Source organism: Thermobia domestica, chromosome 2 (genome assembly GCF_964235325.1).
Source record: "Thermobia domestica chromosome 2, izTheDome1.hap1.1, whole genome shotgun sequence".
NCBI classification, from domain to species: domain Eukaryota; kingdom Metazoa; phylum Arthropoda; class Insecta; order Zygentoma; family Lepismatidae; genus Thermobia; species Thermobia domestica.
In genome coordinates, this window is record NC_137455.1 from 191579682 (window position 1) to 191590771 (window position 11090).

General features: G+C 43.4%; 1 protein-coding gene across 1 annotated transcript; it reads left to right on the top strand.

Annotated features, from left to right (window-relative positions):
- The first annotated feature begins 375 nt into the window (after positions 1–375).
- On the top strand, positions 376–1716 carry LOC145679287 (uncharacterized). The gene has a single exon (XM_081749873.1). The coding sequence runs from the start codon at positions 376–378 to the stop codon at positions 1714–1716; it is 1341 nt and encodes a 446-aa protein (XP_081605999.1).
- Positions 1717–11090: the final 9374 nt, after the last annotated feature.

Sequence of the window (11090 nt, forward strand, 5' to 3'; positions counted from 1 at the left end):
CGGTCCACATTCTACCCGTGCCTGTAAAAACCTAAAGTCTCCTCCGACTTGTCCCACTTATCAGGAGCAACATCCTGCTTATAGCTAAATGCAAGGGCAAACCAGACCCACAACGGGACCATCCTGAATTGGTAGTACCTCTTCGTACACCAGAACAACCTATCACACATCATCATTCTACAGACGCTCCGATAACCCTTGACCAGCTTCTGACCTTCTTCACTTTGGCTATGCAGAACATCCAACCATTCCAACGACCTCACATTCTCCAGCAAATCACTCAAGCCGCAAAGTCCACATTCCATGTTAACTTTACTGCCACTTATTCTGGGAACACCGTCCATTTTCACACCTCATTACCAGATTCTCTTTCTCATGGCTCTAGTGTTCCTGTTTCTTAATATCCGTTCATTTCGTCAAAACAAAGTTCTCTTTGAAACGCTGCTTCTTGAAGAACACGTTACAGCCTTTCTGTTGAACGAAACTTTCTTAACGCCATCTATGGGTTGTCGAGTACCTGGATATACCTTACTACGTGAGGATTGCAAATTACTTGCCCAACGCGCTCATGGTGGTATTGCCGTTAGATTCCTCCATAAAATTCCGCATCGACGACATATTTGCAATACTCTTCATCTACCAGAATACGTCCTTACTTCTCTATATTTTCGAAACATCACCATCACCGTCGCAACTATATACATTCGTCCTGGTCACCCATTACCAACAGCGTTTGTTCAATTTATATCAAACTCATTCAATCACTACATCATTATGGCCGATTTTAATATGCATAGCCGGCCCGATCACGAAAGAACTAACTTCCAAAATTTCCTTACCACCCACACGACTGGTATCATACAAGATCTACCGAAACATACTAGGCCCATTTCAAATACAACTCCGGACATAGTCATTTTATCAAGAACTCTAGTCTCCCATAGTCTTGTCGAAATTTTAGACCCACTTGGTAGTGATCATGTGCCAGTAAAGCTTACCAATAACACTCATAGCTCTAACACAACTCAAGCGCAACCAATTCTCTCCACCAGCCTTCGTTTCGATAAAGCAAACTGGAATAACTACAGATCACATCTCACTACCAGCACAGGTCACCTCACAGAACCTACAACGGAAGACGAGCTTTACACTGCAATAGACACTATAACTGTCGCAATCCATGAAGCTAGTACACGTTTCATACCTGCAAGTACGTCCCGCCCATATCAGCCTACTTTGCCGCCAAACTATCTCACCATGGTAACACGTTCTCGACAGCTGTATCGTGAATATACTCGCACGCATAATCCAGATGCCCTTCGCCATCATAAACAGTTACAACGCACAGTACGCAATTATATTCGCGCTTACAAACTTCGATGTTGGATTAAAACATGTAATAAACACTCAGACACAAGTCATCCTTCAAAGTATTGGAAGCGGTTTAATGCTTTATGTGGCAAATATACAAGGACTCCATATCCTATTTTAATCGACAACTCACCAGCACAGGACGATATAGACAAAGCAAATGCTTTTGCAAACAATCTACAACGCATCTTCATACCTTTACCTTCCGACGATTCTTCACATCCAGCCGAAAAAGTTAATGTGAATTCTTACTCCTTACAACCCAATACCTGCCATTCCCTTCTACCTGAGACACCGTTAACTTCACCAATTACAGTCGATGAACTCAGAGCTGTTGTCAACTGAAAACGTAATTCTGCCCCAGGTTTTGATCAGGTAACTTACCGCCATATCAAAGAAAGCCCTTTATCATTATTGACTCTTTTAGCAACTCTTTATACTTTCATTCTCCGCACTGGATATTTCCCAACAACATGGAAAACTTCGAAAACACTTATGTTTCCTAAACCGAACAAACCGTTAGATGATGTTTCATCATATCGTCCAATTCAGCTTACCTCCACCTTTAGCAAAATCCTCGAACGGATACTGGTCAAACGACTTCATACATATCTTGCTCATCATCACATTCTTCCGGTATATCAAGCCGGCTTCAGACCTGCTTTCTCCATCAACGACCAACTTCTTCGACTTACGAATCTGATCATCACACATTATAATAGCATCAAACCCTCTTGTCTGGTACTATTCGATTTAGAAAAATCATTTGACAAGGTCTGGCATCTAGCTTTCATTCACAAACTTATTCGCCTTCATATTCCAATCCCTTATATCAGATTTATTTTCAACTTTCTGACTGGCCGTCTTGCATACGTTTCCATAAACGATCATCTATCACATCCAATCTTTATACTTTCTGGTGTCCCTCAAGGTTCTGCGTTATCGCCTCTTTTATATCTCCTCTTTGTTACGGATATGCCACAACTTCCAGACAAATTGCACATGTTTCAGTACGGTGATGACACTGCATTCCTTGCCCTTTGTAATACAGTCCAGGAAATCAATACACTTTTACAAAGAGCCATAGATAATTTCTATCAGTGGTGCAAAAAATGGCATTTATTAATTAACGCTTCTAAAACTCAGGCCATCGTCTTCCTACCGCCGAAAAAGTCAACCAAAGTATGCCGTAATCCAAACCGCTTAACGCTTCAGGTAGATGACGTTCCAATACAAGCCAGTAAGATAGCAACATACCTAGGTGTAACCTTCGATCGGCATCTTACGTGGAAGAAACACCTTACTACGATTACTAGTAAAGCTTACAATCGCCTAAATCTTCTGAAGCGTTTAACTGGCATAACCTGGGGCTTAAAACCTGCCACCGTACTCAATACTTACAAAGCCTTCTTGCGTCCGACCTTTACACATGGCCATACAGCTTGGGTATCTGCTCCAGACAGTTTTTACCAGAAACTACTCATACTTGAAAGACATGCCTTCCGAATTGCTTACCGTATTAAATTACCCAGTCCTACACAATACCTATACCGTCTCATTACATTTCCTACCTTACAGTACCACATCGAGAAACTCCGGGTAAATTATATCACTAGACGTTACCAAGATCATCATCCTCTTTTGTTGGATACGATTCATTATTCAGCAGTACAGCCCGCACCTTCTCGCTTTCTGCACACACCCCTGTCACTATTATTCACACTATACTGTTACACACTTCCACCGAATCATCCTGATCTTACTCTACTTGACGATTTTCATACTCACCTTCATCACCCTCTCATCTTCCCATCATATAGTGCACAGTGACATTCCCTTTAACTAACATTCCCTCAGTCTCCATTATAGCCTAGAGTAGCCCCTAGGCAAGAAGATGGTTTCATCTGTGTTCTTACATATCCTGCGTGTTGTGGCGTGATTTGCACCTCATCTCATTCCTCATCTCCATAATCACAAGACTTATACCTATATCAGCCTATATCTTATATATAAACATATGCCGCTAGCCTCACTTTCACATCATCATTACTTTCCTTTCATCGATCACCCTTGCTTCATAATATGATAATACTTTGTTTCTTTCTCAATATGTATATTGTGTAATTTCCTGATTCTGTATATCACAGCATATATTGTATTTATTTTGTTTGTTAGTTTCTTTGTTGTCTTTTCCTGTTCCATCCCATATGTTAAGGTCGCAAATGGCCTTAAGTCCTCTGTTTTGTTGATATGGTTAAATAAATAAAGATTTGCTACTTCATAACACCCCTTAGACCAACCATTATCCTTAATCCAATAATTGTTCCAATTTCCCTTACCTAAAAGAGGGCGTAACCCTCTAACAGGGTGCTAGCCGTTGGCTAGCTAAAAAAATCAAAAACACATCTTCAGGTCGATTGTTTATTGACCTCACCAGCTGTGACGTACCAAACGTCAGAACGGCTGTTTTTTGTAATCCTTCCCTGATCCTGAGAGTTGCTCAAAGCAAATATCAGGCAACAGTTGTAAGACTAATCTAGTGAAGTGCAACTGTTGCTGTAGATTTTACACTGGGGCTTCTCTTCACCTGGCCACTATCCGAATGGGTGGTCTTTACCTTTACACCTACCTTTTGTACGCACTTTGTGTTGGCTCTCTTTGTTAGTATCATCATGGCCACAGGTTCTTCTGGGCTACCAACAATTCCTCAGGCCTCTTCCATTTCGGCTGCTCCGTCTTCCATTTCGGCTCCAAAGCGTTCTAATGATACTGATCCATCCATTCAGGACTCTCATAAAAATCATCAGCGTCATGTTCCTCTGGCCAAACGTCACCATACTCTCAGTGAATCATCAAATTCATCATCAGACTCACGTATGGATGACGACTCTCACACACGCACTACGAAGCCTCAGATTCATTGTTTCCTGTTGACCAACTATGAACCCAAGTATCAAGACTTGAAAGTTCTCTATCTCCGTCTCATCAAATATGTTCCACGCACTAACATCACTCAGCTCATCAACACTCAGAAAGGTATTATCATCAAAGCACCCGATCCAGATTTCGCCAAATCTCTTCTTAACACCTATTCCTTCGAAATCTTCGGCAAGCAAGCAAAGATCATCAATCAGGCACCTCGCTTATCCAAACAACCGCCTCCACCTCGCAGACAACCGGCACTTTCTGTCGTTATACGAGGTGTCGATCCATCCTACACTGATGATGAAATCGCTGAAGAACTTCGTCTTGATGGCCTTTCCATTCTCAAATGCATCCGTATTAAGAATGCTTCTGGAAACACCTATATGGTTCGGGTTTTAACCCAATCAAAAGACACCATTGATTCTTTGCTTACTGCTGGAGCCTTTATTTATCGCAAGAAACATCGTGTTGAACCATCTAAGTCGCCTTCTCCGCTTCCCATGCGATGTGAAAAATGTCAGACATACAATGACTATCCAACTAGTTTTTGTCCCAATCAATTGAAATGCGGCTTCTGCTCAGGGCCTCATAACACCCGTCAATGTCCTAACAATCAAGGACCCCCACATTGTTCTACTTGTAATGCTACAGATCATCCCACATACAGTTATAAATGCAAAACACGACCCACCGCTGACCCGTTCAAACCAGAATTAACTGTTCCGTTACGTCCACATGCCACCCAAACTCTTCCGACACCTGCTGACGCTTGTCAACCTATTACTATTACACAGTTTTTATCCTTTCTTACTGTCACCTTACAAAATATTCATCCGCTTCTTCGTCATCATATATTGCACCAAGTCCAACAAGCTGCTAAAGATATTCTGCACATTAATTTCACCGCCACGTATTCTGGACAAACCGTCTACTTCCACTCCGACAAGCTACAGACAGAAGTCTAATTTTCCTTTTCCTCTTACTTTTCTCGTACCACATCATGGCTCTTCATTTTCTGTTTCTGAACATCCGCTCTCTCCTACAGCACAAAATTCTATTTGAACAACTTCTGCTAGAGGAGAATATTCATTGTTTTCTGTTGAACGAAACCCATCTTACCGCTCGCTTGCATCCGCACATCTCACGTTATACTCTTCTTCGCCATGATAATACCGCACCAGCTCGGCGGGCATGTGGAGGTGTTGCCATCGGTTTTCCACCGTCAACACTGTTCTCTAGACGCATTGCCTGAACATCTCATCACTACACTGTATTTCAAAACTCTTAATATCACCGTTGCAACGATTTACGTTCGACCAGGCCACCCCATACCATATCCTTTCTTTCAATATATATCTGATCATTTTCGTACTTACATCATTTTAGCTGATATCAACTTTCATAGCCGCACTGCTCATCAACAGGACCATTTTCGCACTTACCTCACTACTCATACTACTGGTTTCTTCCATGACTTACCCCAACCGACCCGCCCTGAAAGCAACACAACTCCCGATATAGTCATTACTTCTTCCAATCTAATTACACGGCATAATATTACAGTGTTAGATCCGCTTGGAAGTGATCATGTACCTATTTTGCTCACCCTCACACCTCGGCACCATACTCCTAGTAATACTTCCTCACTACATGTCCGCACTGTACCTCGCTTTGACAAAGCAAACTGGCATGGCTACCGCACGTCTCTACAAACACAGTTAGATCGCATTCCAACCCCTACAACAGAAGACGAAATATATCAATCTCTTGACTCCATAACTGGCTCCATTCATACCGCATCTGCCCAATACATACCTCAGAGCACTGTTCATCCATTTCGCCCTGCCCTTCCCCCACAGTATCTTCATCTCATTCATCGCTCTCGTCAGCATTTTAGAGACTACTCGTACTGGCAATCTCGACTCACTTCGCCTCCATCGCCAATATCAACGGACAGTTCACAATTACCTTGTCGCCTATAAACGCCGTCAGTGGATTACCTCCTGCAACCAACTTGGCACAGCCTCCCATCCTACCAAATTCTGGAAGCGGTTTCACCGCCTTACAGGCAAAAGTTCTAGTACCTCCTATCCACTTATTGAAAACGAGCAACCACTCCCAGATGATCTCACCAAAGCTAATGCTTTCGCATCTTACCTTCAAGGCATCTTTACCCCTCTCTTTCCAGATCCTTCATTGCGCCGTCACCCTACAGACACATTACTCCTTTCTTCACCTGCCCTTCAGCCCCATACCAATCACATACTACCTCAGGATTCTGCCCTTACATCGCCCATTACCGTCGAAGATATTTCCCACAGTCTTCTTGGCAAAAGACACTCTGCACCAGGTTCAGATCGCATATCCTACCGCCACCTTAAAGAAGCGCCTTATGTTCTCCATTACCTATTGGCTGCCATCTACACATTTATATTACGTACTGGATTCATTCCGTCTCCTTGGAAAACCTCTACCACATTAATGTTCTTGAAACCTAACAAACCACCCCATGCATTTTCTTCCTACCGCCCCATCCAGCTTACTCTCGTCTTCAGTAAATTACTTGAACGCATCCTCGTCTCCCGACTCCATCTCCATCTCTCTGAACGTAATCTCATCCCCTACCCCAAGCAGGCTTTCGACCCCAATTCAGTATCAATGATCAACTCCTTCGACTAACCACTCACATAACAAATCAATTTAATTCCTCCCAACCGTCCTGCCTAGTTCTATTTGATTTGGAAAAAGCATTTGACAAAGTTTGGCATCTTGGTCTGATCTATAAACTTTTCTCCTTTGACCTTCCTCTCTGTTATATCCGTTTTATTTTTCATTTTCTTACTTGTCGCCTCAGCTACGTCTCCATCAACAACCAATTATCGCATCCCATTTTCCTTCACTCCGGCGTTCCCCAAGGCTCATCACTCTCTCCCCTTCTCTATCTTCTTTATGTGGCTGACTTTCCTCCTCTCCCTCCCAACGTCACACTCTACCAATATGCTGATGACACGGCGTTTCTTGCTGTTGCCTCTACCATTCAACAGATTAATCGTCTGTTACAAGCAGCCATTGATGACTTTCTTTCATGGTGCAGACACTGGCGCCTCAAGCTCAACCCTGATAAAACACAGACTATCATTTTCCTCCCGCCTGGCAAACGATCTAAAGTATACCGAAATCCGGCAAATTTCCACGTTCATGTCGATGATCTTCCATTACAACCACAGAACACAGTGACATATCTTGGCATTACCTTTGACCGACACCTTAAATGGTCTCCTCATCTGAAAACGATCTGTAAGAAGGCTTATAATCGACTCAATCTTTTGCGTCGCTTGACCGGTACCACTTGGGGACTCAGTGCCCACACTCTCCTCACTACCTATAAATTGTTCTTACGTCCCGTTCTGACTTACGGCTTTCTTGCCTGGATTTCGGCCGCCCCATCCTTCTACACTCGCTTACAAATTCTGGAACGACATGCACTTCGACTTGCTTTCCGCATTCGCCTTCCCAGTCCTACCCGAGAACTATACAATCAAACTCCATTTCCGCACATCCTCTACCACTTAGAAACGCTACGTCTTCGCTACATCTCTCGACGATTTCAATCCCACTACCCTCTGCTTTCTGACACCATCCATCAGTGCGCTCTCATCAGACCCCACACTATACTCCGCCACACTCCCCTCTCACTTCTTTTCACACTCTACCGCTACTCCCTCCCCCCGGACAGCCCCGATCTCATTCTTATCAATGACTTCATCACCGATAGAGCCCCTCCATATATCATTCCATCATACGCACAGTAGTTCTAATGTTCTACCAGGGCTTCCCACTGTCTTCATCAGATTCGGAGCTGCCCCCGAATCAGAAGATAACATGCATTTGTTTCACTAATCTCAACCCGTTGTTGTGATGTCTAATGCACCTCACCATCATACCTTTCCTCTTACCTCATTAATGATTATGGTTAATGGCCATAATGTCCACACGCCTACCTTATAATTATTATCTCCCCCCATATTGGATGAACTACTTACTTATGAATTATAATTATGTGAAAATATGGTTTAATAAAGTTTAATAAAACTATCAAAACCCAACCATCGTTCTCCACTCCTAGTTGTTCCACTTGCCCCTCTTCCCGATGTAAAGGGCGGTACCCTTTGGAATGGTGCTAGTCGTACGCGACTAGCAAAAAAAACTCAAAAACATACTTTGGGTTAAACCTAACCTGTCTTGAAGCAGTTATTGCACCTTCCGATGAAGAAGTATTGCAACACGTATTTCTGAGATCGGTGCAAGTACGCTTTTAACAGGGTCGACAAAAGGACTATACGCCTTTTGGAGGGTTAAAACTTGCATTTTTGTTCTCATCTCATTTGTTGCTAGCGGGATCCGATCATCACCTGTACCTTTGTATACGCCTCCATCACTTTTGTAGGGCCATTGGCCCGATGCACAGGCTACCACCCGTGGTCCCCCAGCCTAGGGATCAGCGTAGGCGCACTAGGCGGGAATCTGACAACTCGGATCAAACTGTTGACAAGCGCCCTCCTTTTGGGTCTGCTCCAGAGACAGCCAATCTTGCCGATGACGAACAGGATCTGATTATGGACACGCAACCATCTGTTAGTAAACCAACCGTTCCTCCTCAGCCTTCGACTACTCCGATCTACAATTTTCTTCTCACTAATTTTGACACCAAATTCAAGAACTCGAAACATATTTTCCAACAACTTGTCAAATACGTTCCACGCCTGGAAATAGCCGAAATTCGCTTCACGAACAATAGCGTCATACTGAAATCAACAAATCCAGATTTTCATCGCCATGTACGTAACAAGGCCTCCTTCGAAATTTTTGGCAAAAACGCAAACATATCTGTTCTCCAACCAAAACGTCAGGCCCAAGCTCCACCACCAAGGAAACCACCATTATTATCTGTGGTCATCAAGGGTGTCGATCCCGAGATAACAGACACTGAGGTCGAAGAGGAGCTTCCAGCTGAAGGGGTCAGCATTCAAAAATGCATTCGAATCCGCAATAATACAGGCGCTACCTACTTAGTTCGAGTTCTGACCAGCGAACAACAGGCTATTGATCACTTGCTACAGCATGGAGCCTTCATTTTCAAACGCCGTCATAAGGTAGAGCCTTCTCGTACACCTCCGCCACTCCCGATCCGTTGTGAAAAGTGCCAAGTATATAATCAACATCTGACAGCTAACTGTCCTAACAATTCTAAGTGCAGCTACTGTGGTCAAACTCACCTCACTAAAGATTGTCCGAATGGAACAGCACCGCCACAATGTAATACCTGTAACGAAAAGCACCCTACTTACAGCTATAAGTGCAAAGCCAAACCTCCAGCGGAGCCTACGAAACCGGAACTAGTTGTGCCTTTACGCACTCCCGATGCTCCAGTGCCCCCACATAATTCTCTACGTGAACCAGTTACTGTTGAGGATATGATTCGCTTTTTCAGTCTCACGCTTCAAAATATCCATCCGTTCTTGCGAGCCCACATAGTCGCTCAAGTCATTCATGCGACCAAAGTGTTGTATCACCTCGATGTCAAGGCGACTTATTCCGGCCAGACTGTCCATTTTCAAATCAATCCCGTCACAACCCAACTTTAATCGCTTTTCATCATGGATAGGAGTCTTCTTATAACGTTACTCTACCTAAATATCCAGTCGTTATGTACCAGGAAAGATCTTCTCACTGCTCTTTTACGTGAACATCAGGTACATAGTTTTCTATTGAATGAGACTTTCCTGACACCGAAGCACTCTGTCTATTTTCCAGGTTATGATTTCACCCGCCACGATGGCCCTCCAGGGCAACGAGCAAACGGCGGAACGGCTATAGGGACCCAACATAAACTACCAAGTCGAATCATTACTTATAAATTTTCCTAACCTCTTCCGGAACATAATATAGTTACTATTTACTTTAAAGTCAGACCAATCACTGTAGCTACCATATATATTCGTCCCCATGTTCGCATACCAACTTGCTTCTTCACTTATCTGGATACTACCTTCCGCTCTTATATTATCATGGCTGATATCAACTACCACAGCAGAAGTGATGCTGAGAAACGTGCATTTTCTAATTTTATCAACTCGCATACGAATAGCAAAATTTGCGCTATACCTAGAGCAACCCGTCCATCTTCAAATACCACTCCTGATGTGCTCATTGCGTCTTCTAGTATCATGCCGTATCGCGAGATCACTGTTCTTGATTCAATAGGTAGTGACCATGATCCTATCAAAGTAGACTTACAGTTTCCTACCGCCAAGAAACCACAACCGGAAGCTCTTTGTACCCAGCAAAATTTTGACCGAGCTAATTGGATAGAGTACCGGAGGGACTTAACGGATACGCTAACTGGTGTTCCACTTCCAAACGATATCCCATCATTTGACGCTACGCTAAGCCAACTCACTATGAGCATTTAAACCGCCAGTGCACTCTCCATTCCTGTTACCACTAGAAATCTCTACAGGCCTAAATTACCCCCTCAGTACCTCTCATTCATTTCCTTAGCCCGGACTGCATACAAGGAGTACCTACGCACTCGTGATGCTGTCACCCTACGTCTTCATCGCCAATATCTTCGAATGGTACAAAATTACATCCGAGCGTATAAGAAACGTAACTGGATCAGAACTGTCAACACTTTAGCCACAGAAAGTCATCCAACACGTTACTGGAAACATTTCAACCGTCTTATTGGTAAAACCAGTGCACCTCACTATCCACTAGTTGAGAACAATACT

Bases quoted from the DNA above. Each gene is read 5' to 3' on its own strand.
- LOC145679287 (XM_081749873.1), top strand. From the start codon at position 376: ATGGCTCTAGTGTTCCTGTTTCTTAATATCCGTTCATTTCGTCAAAAC.